The sequence below is a fragment of the Chaetodon trifascialis genome, chromosome 6 (assembly GCF_039877785.1).
Source record: "Chaetodon trifascialis isolate fChaTrf1 chromosome 6, fChaTrf1.hap1, whole genome shotgun sequence".
Classification (NCBI taxonomy): Eukaryota; Metazoa; Chordata; class Actinopteri; order Chaetodontiformes; family Chaetodontidae; genus Chaetodon; species Chaetodon trifascialis.
This window is the reverse complement of record NC_092061.1, coordinates 13,985,537-14,006,996: the sequence shown is the minus strand read 5'-3', so window position 1 is coordinate 14,006,996 and position 21,460 is coordinate 13,985,537. Positions and strand designations below refer to the sequence as shown.

Genomic DNA, 21,460 nt, shown 5'->3' with positions numbered 1-21,460 from the left:
TATTCTTTTCTTTATAGAATGAAGCACAGCTCATTATTCCAGAGCACACTGTTCCGTCTCAGTGCCTCTTGGCCAAAGTCAGCTCAGACTGAGAAGGTAATAATAACCCCGCCAACCTTTAGATAATCAGCTACCCCCCAAAGAGCCCAGGAAAGAGAAAGACAAGGTGTCAGAAGTGTAGTTAGACACAGGGAAAAAGGACCATGTATTGTATGACTAGGTGAAGAACTATATTATTTAAAAACAGCAGGGGAACACAGGTGAAACAGAGAAAAGTAATGTTTAGATTTCCTGTGGTTTTCTTTTTATTTGTCAGATTGCAATGGCAAGGCATTTTTACTGATTTGATCCAAGCAAAGGTCAAAATATTCGAATAATATAGAGTTTTTGTTACAGTTTGCATTAGGATCATTCAGGATACAGGTATAATTTCAAATCCTCCTAATGATAATGGGGTAGTGCATGATGGCAGGTCCCTCCCTGATTAAACATTTTAGAGAGTTTAAAATGTTTAGTTTTGTGAGGGTCACAAACATTAGGACAGAAGTGTGCAAAAGTCACGAGACAAAGTTCGAGGTTGGAGAAGTTTATTACTCCCTTGTGGTAGTTTCCTATTGCAGGTAGCTTTCCTAATTGGACAGTTCTTCAAGTTAAGTTTTGGTTTTTCCTGTGAGAGTCAGGATATTTTCACCCTCTTATGACAGGTGGTTTCACTAATTAGACCCAATAAATCTAAAGGTTAAAAACACTTCAGTGGAATTCATGACTTGAAGATTAGGACATGAAGAGGTGAAGAGGAGGCTAATGGTACAGGAATCTGTTGCACACAATGTCCACACGCATTTCGAGAATTAGCTTGAGAATCAAAAATCACTGTGTTTCTCAGAGGCTTTGTTTGACCATTTTGGTCTTTTTATTTTTTTAAAGGCATTCACAGCTGCAAAAGGCTAATTAATCTCTGCAGCAAAACTTGCCTCTTGATCTCTGACTTTTGAATCTGAACGGACACAGAGGAACTGTAGCTACCACATTAGAGCCATCATGTTTTCCAAGTTAAATGAACATCAAATCATCCTCTTAGTGGCATTCTTGGTATAGTTTAAGGAGCTTATTTTAAATAAACTTTTGGATTTATAGCTTTAGTATGACCTGCTCTGCCAGCAGGTTGACTTCTTTCAAAGCCGGTTCATTGTTCAGCACACTGTCCTACTGGGTCTCCTTCCCCTTTAGCACCAGGCTAATTAGGAGTAGGGAAGTCTGGCTTTGTTGATGCGGGTGGTACAGGGACTTATGGTATTAGGGGAAAAAAAAAGGACCAATACATGCCAGGGAAACCACTCTCATTCTCTTCTCACTAATATAATGAAGCCCAGTCATGCCTCTTTCTGAGAAGTATGGGGCAGTTGGCATGTTGGAGAGTGGTAGAGGTGGTGAAAACAGATAATACAAGAGTGATTGACAAAGAATTAAAGAAATGTGGGAACAGACAGACAGACAGAGGTAATTCTCTTGCACAATCACAGTCAGAGACATTCAGGAAACCTTAATAGCAAATTTTATACCGTACATCGATTTTTATCTTTCCCCAAATTGAGTCCATCTTTTCCCCACCAGTTATCTCTAACTCTGGTCTTTGCCTGCCTTTTAGACTGTGAAATGGAGAGTGGTAATTTCCCCACTTCTCTCTGTATGTTAATGAAGCGCTAATCTGTTCCTGAGCGAGTGCCTTAATGAGGGCGACGTGCCCCTCGCTCAGCCGGCTAGCTCCCGTTAAGCTACCATTATGGAAATAGCTCGGCACCGCACATCGTCCTGGGACCGGGCTGAAATGTATGCCTTATTTCCACTTTTAAAGCTTTCTTCTCCCTCCTTAACAAGGCTGGGTGTTCCTCTGAGGGAGTGAGCAGTAGATAAACAAACATGGTAATGACGAGCACGGGGAGAGGCTTCACACACTTTGAGGTCTGGTCGGTTTCAGATTCTGGATGTTGGTTGGGCTAAATAGGCCACATAGGACAGATTGTTGGAGATAGAGAGCACAGTGTGAGCCAAGTATCAAACCTCTGCTCTCTCAGATATACACCCAAGTCAGCTGCTTTATTTATTATTTATTTATTGTCAACAGTGTTGCATTTCTATTGTTTTTTTTCTCACAGGTGCTGCTTTTTGTATCCCATAGCCTCTGACAGTTACTGTAAATATGTAAAGAAATTGAATTAAAAGGGATTATTGACATTATTTTACACCAAATAATGTCTTCCATTGATCATGTCACACCGTCCTATCCATAACGCCTGCTGACGATGATAATATGTGGCTGTATTTAGAGAAACACCCTAACCAGATTAAAAGTAGGAACAGATGCTGCTCGGAGCTGAACACGTTTCAAAGACTTGTATCAAAGGATATTATGGCTTTATTCATTTTGCATGTATCTAGGCCAGCCCAGCCCCTGCCACTCCCACAGACCACATATGAAGGGTGGTGTGGTGGGTGACCATGAAATGGATTAACTTCTCTCGCTTCCTTTACTCTTGAAATGAAATTGCTCATCTTTAGGCGTCTCTCTTTGTCCCCGTCACTCAGTTTGTTCTCCCATCTTCTTGTTTCTTTTCCCATCATCTTGCTCGCTCTGTCTTTGTCCCTTTTCCAGTATTTAATGTGTAGTGTGACACATTACTCCAGTTTGTCATATATGAGTGGTTTTGTTGAGCAAATGTTGAGAAAGAGGTCAAGTGTGGACAGGCTCTTCTGCAGTTATCTTGCTTACCTTCCACAGACTCTACCTGATGCTGAAAGATGAGATTAAACTCATGTTAAGCTGGCATTGAGCTGACTTCCTTATCTAGAGCAACTTCCCAGCAACGCACAGCTTTTGGTGAATCCCTTAGTCATAAGCGCCACAGGAATAAAACAGCATGCATGCATAAAATACTCTGTTAGGAGCTTAAAATGTGCAAGTTTTTTGGAAGAAACAAGTGAGAGTGAAGTTGAAGTGTGTGGGAGCGAGGTGCATCAAAAAATGTGTGCACTCTGCTGTTCACATAACACAAATTCACTACAGGGGCTGAAACCTCAGGATTCCTCTTAGGATGATGAAAAGATGTCTGAGCCTTGTCTCAGATGAGTCTTTAAGGATGTGCTTGGATTTAAAGACTCTCTGGAGGCTTTTGTTACAAGTTTTCAAGTTCATACATCAATGAAATAGTCATGAACTGCGGCAGTTTGTCAGATTAAGATTGTCAAGCTTAGGTGGTTGGTGGACTGGTTTGATGTTGGCAAAGCTTAATGGCTTGCACAGCTTCTTTCCTCCACCTCATATGGAGAGGTTTAATCAGAAATCCAAAAAGACTCCTGCATGTGTTTCCTTTTATTATGAGCAGTTATCAGTCACGCATCATGCGTTGTGCTTCAAAAGGTGAATTAGAATGAAGTACTGTATATTGTATGTGCCAAGAACGGAATTCAAATGAGCTTCAAGAGAAACTGCCGAATAGATGTATTATACATACAGTGGTTTAGGACATTTTTTATGTCAAACATCAATAAATATCTTTGAGTCCTCAAAAAGATGAAGAAAGTGCCCCAGATCCACATATTAAAAATTTACAAACTGTTTTGTACATGGCATGGTATGTGTCGGCCTCTTCTTGCTGCAGTTGGCTCAGCTCTGGGCGATGCTGGCTGGATCTGTAATAGAACCTGGCTGATACATGAAGTTGGATCTAAGAACAGTTATTAGTAGAGAAAATAACAGAGCAAAAAAATCAACCAACCTAAACCGACGCAGTGGTGTTTTTTTAAGGTAAAATACTCATGACAGACAGCTTGAATGATTGATTTCTCTTATAAACATCAGGCACCAGAAATACTTATTGATATGAGCCCATGGCAATGCATCAAATCAATGAGTGAAGCACTTATTCCTCGTATATTGGTTCAGGCTTATAGACTGTGAGGCCATGGAGAAACCAGCAACCGCAGCATATGGCAGATGACGCATTGCAGACGTGCCGACTCGAGGGCTGATCGGAACCAGACTCTGTTTCTGTTCAGTACTGACCACAGCAGGGAAAGAGGAGCATAGAGGGGTTGAAGAGCTGTCATATATCCCCAGGAAGGGAGGGAGGGATTCCCATGTGGTTGAAAAATAATGTGACTGTACCTCACCAGAGAGAAGTTTGAGGGAGCAAAGCACACAGAGGGAGGAGAAGAATTGGTCATAGAGCATCTGTCATAGAAGTTCAGAAGTGTCACTGGCACCACAAAAAGCCCACCATTGCCTTTAACCCCATAACATTTGGTTGTGTGCCTGCTTCCATGAAAGTGTTTTTCATTAAAGTTAGGGCTGCTAAGCAGCGAGAGGCTAGCATGGAGTATGTGGCAGTGGTGTGGTAGTCCCAGTCACCGTTGCTTAGCTCACAGAGGCCACTGATGAGTGCAGATGTTACCACGCTGCCTCTGAAGCACCACAAATGCACGCACCCTGCAAAATGTAAGCCAGATTTATCCCAAATTGTAGCTTGACACCCACCAACAATATATTCAAAAGCCCAAGTATGGAGGCAATGAGACTGTTTTCTCTACTGACTTTGGTGGTTTGTTTAGTGCGTCTTTATATGGAAAACCAGTGCAAACCCATAGTCTCATCACTAGCTGACAAATGTCTCTCCAAGCTTGTATTTATCTTGGTTTCAATTCCACAATGCACATTTATTCCCACAAGCTACAGCTTTGCCTCATTTAAGGAGATGCTAAAAGTCAGTACCTTTCCAATGAAGTTGTTACACAGAAAGATCAAGTGGTAATGAGCTGTGATTTCTCACAGGACCTGGTGTTCTTATCTTATCACCATGTCAGCTGTGGTGTCAAAACAATGGTTATTTTTGGTATTGTTCTTATCCAATGGTGTTTTTTTCCACCCCAACAATGTGAACTCTGATTACATCAGTTTTGTGATTGTTGATTTGTGATTTAGTAGAATTTAGTTTTTCTATAATCAGTTTAGCGCTAAGTTTGCTATTATACTAGCTGTCTGAGGCCTAGCTGTTATGCTTTTTTTTTTTTTACTTTTCCTCTTGTGGACTCTGTGTATGTATTTCCTACAAGAACTTAATTTTGATCTTTCACTGGTGATACTTACAATGACTAATTTAACAGCTAGTCTATATTTTTCTGAGTACAGTTTAGTTGTTCACTTGTTTTTAGGGACAAAACATGTTTCAAATCTGATTTTTCTCATTAATTTTGATGGTATATTTGGTCTAACTTTTCTGATTTGCAATCACAATAATTGAAATTGTTGTGTGCTGGTATTTTCAGAGTTCCACTTTGCTTCCAGGGAAAGCTTCAAAGGCCAACTGCTGTTTTTAACCTTTCTTAGCAGTGTGTTTAGTTTACTTTACTAGCTGTACACCTACGCACATAGTGAGGGGAGAGAGGAACATACTCGACAGAGGTTATATGTTAGAGACTAAATGAATGGTGTTAACTGACAGAGGGCTTGAAAGGGAAAAGAGGAACACATGGAGGAAATGAGAAAGAAAAAGCCTTTTCCTGCAACACACTGCACAAATCAAACACTTAAAAGTGCCTTGTGTGCACATATTAAAAAGGAATATAGCTATATTTTTAAAATTGAATTAGAATAACTAATTACACATTGTAACTCACTTGCCTCTCTGGACTATTTATCCACTGTCTTCTTTCCTTTCAGCACGGTGCTATCCGTCCATGTTTCAGAAAGAGAGTTTTTATTACTGCCATTATTAATAAAACAAGCAGGACAGAATCTTTTATTAACAGAACGGTAAGTAGCATTCAAATGTTTATTTCTGTGAAGTCCCTGAGCAGTGGCTTTGGCTATTATTTATGAATTAACTGCTAAAAATGCCTCAGAAATCCCTTTATGACACTGCAGGGGGGGCATCAAAGTGGAACAGCTGAGCTTGCATCAAACCGCATTTTAACTTTGCATGAGCTTGATTGCACGTTGATAATAGTACTATTTATCCAGTAATGGTTCTGTTTGCAACCGAGTATTGCCCGAGTCCAACCCAGAGCACCCTCGTGTGCATCAGCTTAACAGAAAGAGTGAATTTAGTGACTCTTTCTTCTCAGTAATCGTTTTTCAAATAAGTGGGTCAGTTAGTTGAGAAGTTAGTTAATCGGATAGTGCCTCTGTCTATCCATTTGTTGGCCCCTGAGAGACAAAGAGTTAGCTCTGCAGACCCCTGCATCTCAGAAATATGTTTCTGAATGCAGTGTGTGTATACACATGTGTGCGTTTGTGTGTGTGTGTTCAGGCATGTCTGCATCCGTGCTTCAGTGTGTGTCTGCCATTCTAGTTCAGTGAGTGGCCCACCGGGTGCAGACAAACCCAGGCTTTGTGTGTGTGTCCTGCTGCCATGCTGTGTACTGTACTGAATGGGCTCTGGGGAGCGAGGCGTGTGAAAATCCCACCCTTGCCCACCTAGAGACTGTCAGCTGTGTGTGTGTGTGTGTGTGTGTGTCTGTACAAGAGAAAGACAGACACAGTGAAAGAGTGTTTGTGTGTGTGTGTGTGTGTGTGTGTGTGTAGGGTGGGAAGTGGTGGGTGAAAGAGGACACTCCACGCCGAAACAACCACTCTCTGTGTCGGACAGTACAGAGAGATTCTTTATTATTCTTTTATTTCATTAACTGGTGAACCTAATGACCTGACAAATGACCCCCAGTAGAGCCCACTGTGTTCTCTCACATTCACTCTCGCTGCCTGTCTGTCTGTCTCTCCCTCTTTGTCTGTGTGTCCCTCTCCATCCCCTTGCATTATGCTCTATAATCTGTCAATGCCTTTAGTCCATTTTCACAGGAGACCGAATTGGACACGACATAGCCTGAAATGTGCAGGTGTAACTAATAACATTAATGATGGCTGCATTAAATTCAGGTTTTCTCAGTTCCAAGGACCGTATGTTACGCTTTAATAGAATGGAGCCATCATTAATGTTATTAGATACGCCTGTGTTTTTCCTGCTATGACCAGTTCAAATATCTGCTGTGCCACTCCTCCTGCTCCTGCACACCCTTACAGGTGTTTTCAATTTCTCTGGCTGATTAGACCTCTAGTCAGGGTGAATTTGTGTTGAGCTGAGCTGGGAAGATGTGACCAAAGTCTGTAAGATAATACCAATACCTGAACAGTTGCATGACAGCATGAGGAAGCTGTCGATCAAGCCTTGATAAGAGGTGTGATCAGGAAACATAAGTGAGAACACCTGTGTGAGTGAGCTGCTGGTGTGTAGGAGTTTTGATAAAAGTCACTACCACAAACTCACTGTCATTTGTCTCAACACTTTTCTCTTGCAACTTAGGACTTGATAACAGTGAGTTGAAGCAGTCAATTTGATACTATCACCTGTTACCAGTGAACCTGTGTACCTGTGGCAGGTGTTTTTTGAGCATTCCACAACTTGTCGAGGGCAAGATAACGTGACAGTGGCACATTTTGGTAAACAGTCCCTCATTTTATACAGGACATAAACATGTTTCCTCCTATAGTCTTGTAAAATACCACATACCATGCAAACACTGTTGCTCTATTAATAACAGCTCTGTCTAAAATCAACATGCAGCTTTTCCAGGATGGAGTTCTATTAATGAAAGACAAAAGATAATTATTATAACAGACTGAGGAACCCAGCAATGTTCAGATTCCAGGTGTGGAGGGGCTTCTGTCTTTCCATGTCTCCCTGTCTTCTCTCTCTCCTCCATGTCATTAATACAGGATTGGATCTCTCACAAATATATCGTCATCAATAGTTGTGACTCATGGGCGTGTTGTACTGTCGCTGCATTGCATGTGAAGATTCAAGAGGTGGATGTGGGAGCAGTATGCTCTGGTGGAAGCCCATTCTTGTTCCCATTGTCCTCAACCACAACACAGGATGTGGTGGATTCTAATTGGGGAGGTGGATGGACAACACACAGACACACAAACAAATAATGAACACAAACACTCGCTCAAGCTGCACAGACAGGACGTAGGTGACCTCATCCATGTGAGACAAAACCAATAGGCAAAACAGTCGTCATCCTATTTAGTCCACCACTGTGGATGTTATTTGTTTATCCCCGGCAGCTACCTCCTGCCGCTCATAAATGTCAAGCATCATCATTGTTGAATGAGAGTTTGCTGTTCAGTTTGACTGTGCAGAGTGTCCCAGTGTGTTTAATGTCCTGAATAAAAGTGTTGTGTGTTTATTAAGCGAGTTTGTTATGTCTCTCCTTTTCACAACATAGTTACCGTCTTCTGCCTTTGTTACAGCACCCATTTAGCACAGCAGGTAGTGTTCCCATTTCAGTGAAATTCTGTGTTCCTCATTGGAGATTCTCCTCAGTAGCTCCACTATTAGTGAGATAAATTCAAACCGTGTCCTCCCCCCGTCTTCTTCTCTCCTCTGCTCTCCCTCCATCCATCCCTCTATCTGTTTGCCGGATCTGTTTGGGTGTTTGTTTATGTTTGTGGCCTTGTCTCTCTGAACATGTAGACATATGCCCTGTTCCTCCTCTAATTGGTCCTCTGCATTCATGTGGGGATGCAGGGAGAGATAGGGCGACTGCAGGCAAAGCTGACTCTTAATAAATGTCAGTCCACAGCCGGGCTACGGATGGACAGCTCACTGATGGGCTGTTTATAACAAGGTCTCACTTAATGCAAGGGGAGACAGGAGCCGAGGTGAAATTACAGAGATAAAGAAAAGGAACGCATCAAGAGAGGTTGAAGCATTTTGCTAACTAGATGTGGAGAGAGGCGGAGTGATTGTGGAAACAGCATGGTGTGTGTTAGAGGGGGGAGGTCACAGACAGGCAGCAGTGAACGTGTGTGTTTGTGTATTTGGAAAGCTCAACTAGTAATTTATCATTACTATTAAATCAGTAAATTAAACACAGACTGTTCGTATATTAGCATCACTTGTCGGAATTGAGAGTGAATGAAAAGCAAGCAGAGAAGTTGGCATAGTTAGCCGAAAACTTATGAATACACAGTGAGTATTGGAATGACTAAATGTTGGGAAACTTCCCGACACACTTCCTGTGTGTGTGTGTGTGTGTGTGTGTGTGTGTGTGTGTGTGTGTGTGAGCTTGTCCGTGTGCGTGTCTGTCTCTGTCTCCTGGTGTGTTTTCGGGAATCCATCCTGTCAGGCCGAGAACCCTCTCGCTCCTGCCTCTGCATAAAACATATCAAAAGTCCGGTGCCTTTATTGTTTCGCCTGCCTTGTTTTTCTTTTGAGTAAAGCGTACACTTCACTCCTCTGTGCTGTTATTTACTCCCTGCGGTTTTCAGTGTACATTGAATGAGAGCTTTATCAAAAGGCTCGTTGACAAAGGAAGAAAAAGTTAAGAGGGATAAGTTATTCACACTGATGGAACGTTCTAGGCCTTTTCCTTCCCAAGTGTTTTCTCCAAATCATAGAAACTACAAAGACTGAATGACATGTTGGCCCTGTTACGTGTATTTGGGAGGCCCCTTGCTGTACAGGAAGGGTTTTCCGTCATGCCATCTCTTGTACTGTATGTCATAAGTCTAGATTTTCTCTTCTCTAAATATATTTTTGGAGAATAGGACTGTATCTGTGTGTGTTCGTGTGGGCCTGCATGTGTGTGCACATATCTGCTTGTGCTCATTTCTGTTATAAATACCAGAGGTGATTGACAGTTTCTAGTGTTTGGGTTTGACAGTTCTTATTTGTTATAGTCGACAGGCTTTTAGTGAATGGCTGACGTTTTGAGGTTCCTCATCTGTCACTGTGCGATGGCTACGGGGCACTGTTGTGGATGTGGATACCAGTTCATGGTGCCCCCCTTTCAGCATCAATCCACAGTGCATATGGGCTCCTACGACTCTGGGCTCAAAGGGTCATGGGAAGATTAAACATGGGTGTTTTTTGAACTGTTGATTTCTTCTTCCTGTTGATTGGCACATTAGAGTCTTGTGTAAAGCTACTGGCTGCAGTATTTGCTGAATAATTCCAAGAGACTGACACATAAGAGGAACTAAATATTATGCTACAGTTCATTTAAAAAGACAAATCCAAAGCTATTGAACATTGAACTTCAGGACCCATCGTATTGTACAGTGGTACATGTTATCATCCAAATGGATACCTCACCAAACATACTGTGCCATAGGTGATGTGACAAGTTGATCAGCTACTCTACAATTGAGTTAAGTAGCGTACATTTAGACATCTAAAACATCAATTGTAAACGGCAGGTCTCCAAATAAAAGTCAAGGGTTTCAGACTCTCCATTATGCTAATCATATGTGGGAAAACCACAATGGAAGAGGCAGAGAAAATACAGTCTCCTTACTGCCTGGAGCTTCCACAGACAACAAAGAGTCACTTTTTTTGAGTAGGAGTCACTTTCTCTTGAAAAGTGCTGCTGCTGCTCTCTCCACCTGCACTTACAGTTAAATGCAGCAAGTTCATTCCAGTTCTCAGAGAGGGGGGCTGTAAAACATTTTGGGAATTGACAAAACAACCCCAGCTCGAGCTTAATTTAGCTCGTCTGGGGCATTTGATCCTATCACATGATCACAGCAGATGAAGTGTTCCAGGTTACCATGGAAATCTAGATCCATTTTTCCTTTTAATTTTTTCAGTGATTGGCTGACTTGGACCGCAGGTGAGATTGTTTTGTCAGTGGAAATCACAAGTGAAATGGAGGGAACCGAGAAGGGTGAAGGGAAAGTTAACCAGAACATGAAAGTATCAAAGTACAGAAACTGCGAGAACATCGAGAAGCAAACAGATTTTCTATCCTTTCTTACAGTTAACAATGCTAAACAAAATGAAGATTGACTGAACAATTAAGGACATTATTCACACACCAACAACTGTTATGATTAAAAAAAAAGTTTATCATCAATGAAACTTCACAGTTATGTTTAGCGGTGTGATAGCACAATATTTGGGAGTGTTGCTTCACTGACTGTGAAAGTAAATTATGTTCTGTTAGATAAACAACATCAGTAGTTTGATCTTCAGGAACCATGAGCGTTTTCGGTAGAAAATACAAAGGTTTAGTCTCAGGGACGTCTGAGAAGTCGAATTACATCAACTACTGACCACTTGCATGCAAATGAATCACAGTTTACACTAAATCCAGTCCAAGTGCTGCTAGTCTGTACTGTATATGTAATCATAACAGCCTGTCAGCTAACTGGCAGTCCTTAATATCCAGTAACATGCCTGAGTTTGAAAAATGCTGGTTCTAATAGATCATGTCATTTTGAACATTTTGGGGGTCAATAGTCACCATATTGTAATTGCCTTATTATACCATCCTCTTCTTGTTTGTAAAACGTGGTGAGAGAACATATTAGATGTATGATATATTACATTTAGTTTGATTAGTGCACCATAATGACTAGAAAGCTATTAATTAAAGTCAGCATAATGCTGAGGCCAATTTGTTATCCGTTACTCCTCAGATGAACCTTTGACTGGTCTCCAATTCCCAATGCGTTCCTCCTCCCTCACAGTGAATCAGGAGGCTACAAACTAGACAAACCACAACAGTGTTTATGAGGTACAGATGGACAGAAACACTCAACATAACAGCGGAGGCAGCCCACCTGTAGCACCGAGGCAAACAACAAAAATCTTTATTGAGACATTAAAAGACCGTGTTTTGACAGCACGCCTGCCTTTGTCAGAATATCTGCTTTTAGTGACAGACAGCTATGCAGCTGAACAAACACACTCACAAACACAAGCGTCCTCAAGCATAGCAAGCATATACGAGCAAAGTGCGCTCACATTTCCTTTAAGTTACACTTTGTGCATCAAAGTTACAGATCAATCTTGAATACAAAAACAACACAAAGTTCAGTTATGAGAAACATTTTAATCTCACCTCACTTGTGAAAAGAACAAAAAAATGTCAGTGATAATGAGCCCCAAATTTATTCCACATAATTACCTATTTGTGGAAAATATTACCCGGTGTCTTCATACCACAGTTTTATTTGTGCTGTCACCTGCGTGCATGCCCAGTGACAGACAACCGTCCCATGTCCTCATAAAATAACCCCCGCTGATCATCCTTCAACACGATGGCAGAATGCAGCTCAGACAGCCAGGCAAGCTTGTGAATGTAGGCTGGCACAAAGACGGAGAGGAGGACAGGCAGACAGGTTGGCAGACATGCGAGCATTGTACTGTAAGCTTACTGACAAACAGTAATGACACAGACTGTGGTTGCTGTAAGCTGACCGACAGAGAGGTAGAGAAGCAGTCAAGCATGCAGTCAAGTTGATAGAACAGATAGACCAGTAGTCACTCAGTCATCAGGTTTTTGTAAATATGTGTGTACCCGGCAACATAACAGTGTAAAAGCAGGCATTGTAGTTTTATTTTTTTTTATTAATAATGGTCAGGATGTGCGGTGAAGCCCAAAAAACAAAGAGTGTCTGCTGTTGTGTGTATGTCTAGATTACAGTAAAGCAGCGAGGAAAAGGAAGGGTGGATTTGCCATGAGTGTGTGAGTCTGTTGAGAGTAGGAGGGATAAAGGGTTGCCAAAATCTGACAGCTCAGCCTCCTGTGCACTCCGTCGTTCTGTCTCTTTGTCTTTCACTGTCAAGATTTCTCTCCGTCAGGCAAAAGTCAACGAACAGGCAGCGGCCAGAGAGCTCCAATTGGACAAACTGTCAAAGAGCTCATAGTCGCAGAAGGCATATAATGTAGCAAAGTCACAGAGGACCTATAATATACCATATCCTCTCTCTGCAGAGCACTTGTGCTGGCAAAATTACAGTAACCCTTCCTTTTGATGCCGATTTAATGCTGTGCTGGTGTCACATTGACAGAAGCAGAAAAGCATTTTAGTCGAGCGGCGATGCACTGCAGCACATTTTGTGCAGTTTTGAAAGGAATGCTAATTGTGGTAGCATAAATATGATTTTGATTTTAAATACTCTGACCTGCCAAAATCAGTGGATCCAATGCATGTGTTGAAACATCATGCTATTTGTGATGCCAAGTGGGTTACATCAAGGTCTAAAAAAAATGAACACGATTTACACTTTGTGTAATTACTAAAAGGACATGGATCTGTTTTTGTTTTTCTGTTCTCAGTAATTATGTTTTTTCTGCTAATTAAGACTTGATGTGAATGTTACATCAATGCTGGATGAAATGACGAGTGCTAGGTTTAAAGAGCTCCACATGAGCACGGAGGTAGCACAGTGGAACAACACTGATCCGCCACTGAAGGGACTTCTTTTCATTTCCCACCTGTGATGTGTCTGGCAGGGCTGGGTGCTCTACAGACACAACTGACAGTGTTTGCAGGGCAGGAATAAATGATGGCTGTAATCACACTTAAGTCGCAGCACCAGTTAGTGGTACTAGCATGAAAACTTTCTAATATGAACGGCTTCAATACTTCACAGAGTTGTAAATTGAGTCATAGTATTATAAATCGTCGACCGGTCTTTTGGTGTCTCATACGCCTCCGAGCTCATTGATGTGTCGCTCCAATAAGTCTTTCTGGACCCTGTTTTTATCTCCTGACTGCTACCTGTAGCAACACACCCACACCAACGCAGCATTTTCTTAATGCAGGGCTATTAACAGTCTGAACACTCGCATCCTTCCTCCTGCATAAACAGCCTCTTCAGACTAAAGGAGGGAGTTAGCAGCAAATAGTAAAACATCATCTGCTACATTCATGCAAGTAAACAAACCTTCTTTATGTCTCAGAACAGAAAATCGAATCTGCTTTATTGTAAGTTGCTTAAAAAAAGCAGAATTAAGAGCTTTTGAATCATTAGAGAGCCAAAAACAATGATATTCTTTAGTAATGATATTCATAAGAATATCAGTAGAATTAAACATGTTAGCCTGTCCTGTGTTGTGGAGCGGAGTCTTCAAACTTAATAAGACTTCTCCAAAGGGATGATAGCAGTTTTTGAATACTCAAACGCTGATCTCCACACACATGCTGTACAACACAACTCAGAGACTTCTTCCCTTTCCTCCAAGACACACACAGACTTTCACACGCGCACACGTCATTTCACTCCACTGCAGAAGATTGATTGGCACTTGCTGTCGACACTTGAGCCTGATTTGCTTCGCTTCGTGTCTGTCTCGTACAGACTTTGCCATGCATATTTTAAGATTACTTCACCCGGCAGACGGTTTCACACAGGCACTAAAAAGTGTTGTCCCATTTCTCTTTTTCTCTCTGCGTGAATTTATAGGCAGCTTTGTTGTTATATGAGGTTTGACGTTAAATTTCTGGATACAAGACAAATTCTCTCTGTCAGTGAATTCTTTATGCTTTGATGTTTGAGATGCTTCTAGTTTGTTACAATGCAGGCTCTCTTGGGTTATCACACTTATTCATTATTTTACTTAAGCTCCCATTCTTTGTCATTGTGTTTCGTCACTTTCTCCTCTTGTCTGGCTTTCACTCATTTCTCTCATATCTATTTCTCCCCTCCCCTCATTGTTTTTGTCAATCTCTCCTCCTTGTCATCTTTTACTCGGTCTCCCTTTCTTCATTCCCCCCCTGCCGTTCTTTGCTTTTATCAGTGAGAAGTAAGAAATTCAGTTTCTGAGAAGCACTCAGCAAAAAAATAAAATAAGTAAAAATTCACTGCTTTGACAAGTGTTTCAAATCCACACTATTCTTTATTGCACTGTGGCAAATAATTGATGAAAAGTACCTTTTTGCGTCTTCCCAGACTCCTTGTATATACCACTGCTTGATGGAGTTCACCACAGTCTTATATAAACTGACTTTACTGACACCAGTAACCACTTAATGGGATAAAAGTGCTGCTTGTTGCATGTGTCATTCTTTTATCAATTGGAATACACTGATTGGTTCACCAAAGAACAGAAAAACCTCTTAAATCTCCTCTTGACATGAACGTGCACTTAAACCAGACCAGATGACACCACATGAGTTGCTCTCTGAGTTTCAGGCAGAGCAGAATTTTTCAGTTTGGCACTTTTTATTTTGAAGGACATTCTGATTAATTGCGCTTTCTTGGATTTTGTTTCTGCAGTCTTGGCCAACATTTCTGTTTCTAGCATCTGGAAACATGGTAGCGTTACTAACACAAAGTGCAGTGGGGCAAAACTCATGAGCACAAAGTCAGATGGGTTGTACAGCAACTCAGTGGCATTCAGACCAAAATCAGCTCTGCATTAAGATGGGGTGGGTCCTGTTGGTGACATAATGAAATATGATTTCGGAGTAACAGATTAATGCAACAGCAGATATTTTTTATCTTTTGCCATGACAATTGTGAGGTAAGCAGCAGAAATAAGGTGTTCATGTTACAATGTAATCTGCCAGGAACGTGCATTTGCATGTATTTGACTGACCAACAGAGCCTGGTTCAGCTCTCTGTTCCAGGCGACCCCTACGTTTTTCTTTGCCGGACCGTAAACCGATTGACTGCCCTCATTAAAATGAATGAGAGTTTGTGTTAGTAGGCTCTGTGGAGTTGTAAGAAAGCTCTGTTTGACAGATGAACCAAAGCATTGGAGAAAGAGAAATATTGACCTGATGGTGACTCTAGATGAAAAATCAGACGACGACGACCATTTAATTTTTCATTTTCAACCACGAATGTCAAATGGAAAAGTCCAAAATGTGTGCCAATCGATTTAGTAGATGTAGAGAAAACTTTCATTTTCCTGGTGCTCCAGGTAAAACAGTCAGGGGACCACCAGATATTTGGCTTCATCCTCTGGGCACAAAAGACATCTGTGCCAAATTTCATGGATATCCATCCAATAGTTGTTGAAACATTTCTCTAAAAACCAAACTGTCAACCAAATGGTGGTGCTAGAGGAAAAATGAGACGGTAGTCGTTTCAACATTTTAATTTGGGATCAAGTGGTGGACTGAGTGACTGGCTGACTGACCGAAATACACAGATTAAAAAGTCTCTAAAAAGCCGTAGTTTGGACAGATGTTGGTAATAATTTTTGTTTCCTTGGGGTTTGTTTAAACCCCGACTGCCCATGTTTGTGCTCCAGCAAGATTTCTTTTTATGTAGCTACGCTGTCACACTCCTAGATTTCAGAAACTAACTTGATAAGTGCAATGTTGTTATTGCCAAAAAGAACGAAGGCCAAAGCTATGAAAATAATACCCAGCTTGAAATAAACCAGAATGTCCTTAACATTGTGGTATCCTCACTTTGAGTTTGACTACTTAGGCTGTAATCCATATAGAGCTTTCACAATTATCCCTCACTGACTTTGTTGGTTCATCTAGGGAATTGTACAAGTAACCTTGTCGAAAGCTATTAGACTTGCACCGACAGCTGCAACAGAATATTTAGTCCCCTTTCAGCAGATATTGAAGGATAAGTTTGGGGAAATTTCCTTGATTTCTCTTAAGTTTATTCATACTTTGTTAGCTTATTCTCTCTCATGTGTCGGATCTCCCTTAGTGTGCAGCCTATATTGTCGTAATATACTCTAACATGTAGTGTGTATGGAATACCAGATGCAAGTGAATTTCTGATTATCTTCATGGGTTAATCCTGTTTTCTGTATCCTGACACACAGGATTTTGGCACTGAGACAGATAAGAAGTGTGTGTGTGTGTGTGTGTGTGTGTGTGTGTGTGGTAGTATAGGGCTGTGATGATGAGGATGATGCATCCTATCCCCATTAGTGTTAGCCTAGATCTGTCAGAGCCTTGTTGGGTTACTGCCTGGCAAAATCACAACCCTGAGGAACAATGGGATGGGCTAAACACACACACACACGCAACCATAAACTCACATATATACACACACACACACACACACACACACACACACACACATGCACACACATCCTTGCGCCTATGTTCCCAAGATAAAACACTGTTTCTGTGTTTCGCACACACACCTGGAGTGCAGTACCTGGAAATTCTCGTCAAAGCCCGCTGTCAATCTCATACTCACTTAAGTGCAGACACATAAACACACTGTCCTCAACCCCTGTGTAACAGACAGGAAGTGTCACAGTCTGGTTTGTTGTCTTCACTTTATTGTAGCTTGGTTTTGATCTACATCACACACTCAAACTGCATTTCCGGTTGCCCTTTGTCTCACCTCTGTCAGGCATAAAATAGACAGCTGATGAGTGTTTTTTTCTTTCTCCAACTCTGCTGGTGCTGTTATTGTGACCCAAGCACACACAAGGCCATCAACCCAAATAAAGGATTACACGGTGCTTGTTTCCCCTCATTCCAAAAGCATTTGCCATTGTGGAGATCAATAGAAAAAGAGCAGTGTGAACTGAGACTCAGATCAGTTGTGTTGGAAGCACTGGGTGTTCATCATGCAGCTAATTTAGTTGCGTTCCCAAATTTTAGTTCAATTCAAGTCATTTCCGACCAACAACCTTGTTTACCGCCTTGTAGAACTACTTTGATGTGCGTCGTCTTTTCACTGTATCTTGCTCGGTAACAGCACTTTAATAAGTTGTTTTATTACCTGTCGTTCAGAGGCTGTCCTTGCAGCTCCCCCTCTGCTGTAGCTAAATTCAAGGCTGTCCTACATTCTCCTTGTGCTTTGGAGCTGCTGTGGAGTGGAGGCTTCGACAAGAGACAACATTTTCCCTCTGTGCTCTCCTTTATGGACTTTTAACGTTGCTTCTAATTAATGTCTCTGTCATTAATTTGCTGTGACACATGGCCTCCCTCCACCCAGCCAACCAACCAGCCAGCCAGTTAGATTCAAGCCCCAAAGCTCCATTTAGTCTCCAAGCACCACACTGCAGGGAGGAGAGCTGCAGACAAGAGCGAGCTATCGCACAACCCCCATGTGGTTTTAGTGTTTTTTTATTATTTGTGTGTTTGTTTGTGTCTGTCTTTCGTTCCTACTTTCTTTCTTTCCTCCTGCCCTCCGAGCTGGTGCCAGGAGTTGGTTGGTGCTATTATCAACATTCAGCGCAGTGGTACTGAGTGCACTTTGGTTGGCTACAAGATGGCCCTTATTATTCTGTGCTACCTAGAAAGCATTTCACACATTGCAGCCATTTTCTCAATGATGGGTGTTGATAAAGTGTCTCGCCGTTCCATCCACTCATGGGGGTAGATTATTGCTCAGCCTACGTTTCTGATGGGGTGATGATGATGATAGCGGCCCAGCGATGGTTGCCCTTGGTTTCATCTGTTTGTCTGCTAATCCTTCTTTCCCTCGACTTTTTGTCAAGCCTGCAATCTAGCAAAACACTCCCAGGTGAAAAAGCAGGTAATCAGACATCGCCTTACAGTAAATTCAAGAATTAACACAGTATTTGTCATGGAAATGAAGAGAGGTGTAACTCACTGAAAAATGTTGGAATCTAAGACACACACTTCCTTTTCCAATACACGGCATCACTAAAAAAGGTTGCTTAACTTACATTTGCGCTATCATTGTATTATTCTGATTCCATTCCTGACTTTATAACAGGCACTATTTTCTCTTGTCTCTTTTTACTGTGCTGACATATGTCTATTATATTAAAACGATAAAGTTCCATCATTTCAGCAGATACATGGAGGATTTAACATCTGTGGCTGCGATTCAAAGGAAGAAGGAAATATAGACAGAAAGAGAAAGATGTTTTTCTCTGCACCATCTTTTTTTTAAAAAACATCTCAAACACAAATGGTGGCCAGTTTTTAACCTTATGCTTCATGGTTGATTTCACCTCCCTTTTCCTTGTATGCTAATGACTCTGTGTGCTTTATCAGACGGACGCCACAGCGCGTTTGTCATTTAATCATGATAATGTGAACGAGTAAAATAGTTGCCATGGTGCCCCATGGTATGGCTTCAGTTTTCTACATCACATTGCATACTTTTGCAAGGTTACTGCATGTTTTTATTCTGTTCCTCGTGGTGTCATTCATGCTGCATGCATAGCAAGGGATACACATGATGCTGCCAGTCTCTTTAAAAGCAAACAGAATGGAGAATAAGCGATGTCCCACCTCGAGCTCGTGGACAGTGACTTTGCCTTCAGTGTATTTTTAAACACTCTGATGGATAAGACTTAGAGATAGTACGTACTGGCCAGAGAGCAGTAATAATTTATGGAGGTTTTTATAGAAAGCGCAAGACTGAAGAAGTCTTGGTCATGACACTTATGCGTGTGCTCTTATTGCTGCTTTTTTATCCTCTGCTCCGTCGAGCTCCTTTAGGTTGTTTGTTTCCTTCACTCTTATGCCTCCCTGACCCTCTCTAACCCCCTCTCTCTTTCTCTGTCTCCCTCTCTCTCTCTCTCTCTCCAGGTTCAGGAAAATCTCTTTGTTGATTTTAACCATCAGAAGCTGCTTGAATTCTACAACAAGGTATGTTATTTGAGAGTGTGTGTCAGTGTGTTTGTGTGTAAGCACATGCCTTTGTGCTTCAGTGTCTGTCTTCCAAGTTGCATTTCATCCTGATTGGCAGACATTGCCTGACAAAATCCATGCGCCTCCCTGTCTCCCGCTGACTCTGATACATTTAGTTTCCTCTTCCTCTCTTTTCGTTCTCTGTCTGACTTTCTCTGTCTTTCATGTGTGTCTTTCTTTTGTGTGCTTCTTTTTTACGAACACTCAACCTTCTCTCCTCTTTCTTCCAGCTTGAAATCGTGCAAGGCCAGTTGGATTCCCTGACTTGATGCACACTGCTCTTTGTACGACTACACACACACACACACACACACACACACACACACACCTTGTTAGTGTTTTTGCTGATAGCTATACCAGCTGTTAGAGGCCTAGCAAGTCCATTCTTGCTCTGCTTTATTAAAGAAAAATGTCGAAATTTAATGGAACCAGTTTCTTACCCTTTTGAGCTCCATTTAATCCAGGTTTGTGCCCATGATTTACAGAGGTTGGTGTGATAAATCTGATTTCACTTTGGATTTTTATGCGTTCATCAGGGAGATGGCAGGAAACTTTACCCTGTCAATATAAATTGTACTGAAACAAGTTTCTTCGTAAAAGATTTCTATGCCCTGCAGTGAGTAACTTCATATTTGATTGCCGTGTAAATGACTTATAATAAGATGTTAAAAATGTGCCAATAGTAAATGATCTTCAAAATTCATGTGTAAGAGGAAATTAAATGTGGTTTTTGAGTTGAAACAAATGGATTTTGTAACGTGAAGAATGAACTAGTGTCCGTCCCATTCTAATAAAATCTGAAGTGGAGGTGAAATCCATCCAAGCTGTTGTTATTTAGTGAAGGCTCATTATTTCTCATTAAGACCAACCTGGACTGCTGGTTCAACAGATGGGAGTTCTGGGAGGCACAGCGGACCTCCTGTGTGTGTGTGAGTGTGAGTGCGTGTGTGTGTGCGCGTGTGTCTGGGTGTGGATGTGTGTGTGTGCACACTCATGCACTCATGCATAAATGGGTGCATGAATATGTCCTTGTTCATGCATCTGTCCTCACTTGTGTGAGTGTTTGTGTGTTTGTAATTCCTCTCTTTCACTCTTTTGATCCAAACTTGAGAAGTTCTCCGATTCAGGAGATCCAAAAAAAGTTTAAATCCATCCATTTTCTATACCGCCTATCCCTTTCGGGGTTGCGGGGGGGTTGGAGCCTATCCCAGCTGTCAACGGGCGAGAGGCAGGGTACACCCTGGACCGGTCGCCAGTCGATCGCAGGGCAACACACAAGACAACCATTCACACCTAGGGGCAGTTACCAATTCATGTAATGAGCATGTTTTTGGTCTGTGGGAGGAAGCCGGAGTACCTGGAGAGAATCGACGCATGCACGGTAAGAACATGCAAACTTTGCACAGAAAGGCCCCGCCCGGGGATCGAACTGGCAACCTTCTTGCTGTGAGGCACACGCACTACCTGCTGTGCCACCGTGCTGCCCAAAAAGTTTAGATATTTAGGCATAATAAATTCACAACACACATTCAGAGCGCCATTTAAAAAAGTTTAGAATAGAATCAAATTGAATTTTAGACGCGTTAAGAACATTTAAAATACAGAGACTTCAAAGCTGTACACCAATGCAGTGACGCTCTCACACATAACCTGCTGTACCAGCTGTGCACAGACGGGTAAGACCACATTACGATCAGTAGAAATATTTCATAAACAGGCTTTGAAAATATTTATATATTTATATATATAAAATATTTTCATGGTCTGGCTCCTCCCTCCACTCACTCGATTCATTAAACAGAATCAGTACTCATCTACCAGAGCTATGGCCAGAGGGGATTGTACAGTACCATAAAAAAAGTATGAGCAGCACAAACCAGGAACACGGTATCAGCTCTTTTTCCAAATCTATAAAACACCAGTTACTGGACATCAAGAAAACCGTAGAACAGTTTGGCTATAAAAATGCATTTTAGAAGCCAACTGAAACGGTCCAAAGATTCAGCAAATCTGATAGCTTGGGGAAGATGATTCCAGAGGGTTGAGGCTCAAGCAGCAAAGGCTCCATCA

The 21,460-nt window shown here is 41.6% G+C and overlaps 1 protein-coding gene across 1 annotated transcript in view; it reads left to right on the top strand.

Moving 5' to 3' along the window:
- The window catches only part of commd10 (COMM domain containing 10), a 52,101-nt gene extending 31,904 nt beyond the window's left edge, over positions 1 to 20,197 (top strand). Inside the window, exons 6-7 of the mRNA XM_070963950.1 lie at positions 19,289 to 19,348; positions 19,621 to 20,197. Of these exons, the coding sequence (XP_070820051.1) occupies positions 19,289 to 19,348; positions 19,621 to 19,659 (99 nt within the window). The 3' untranslated portion in view covers positions 19,660 to 20,197. The remainder of the gene's footprint in view (positions 1 to 19,288; positions 19,349 to 19,620) is intronic.
- The last annotated feature ends 1,263 nt before the right edge of the window (positions 20,198 to 21,460 follow it).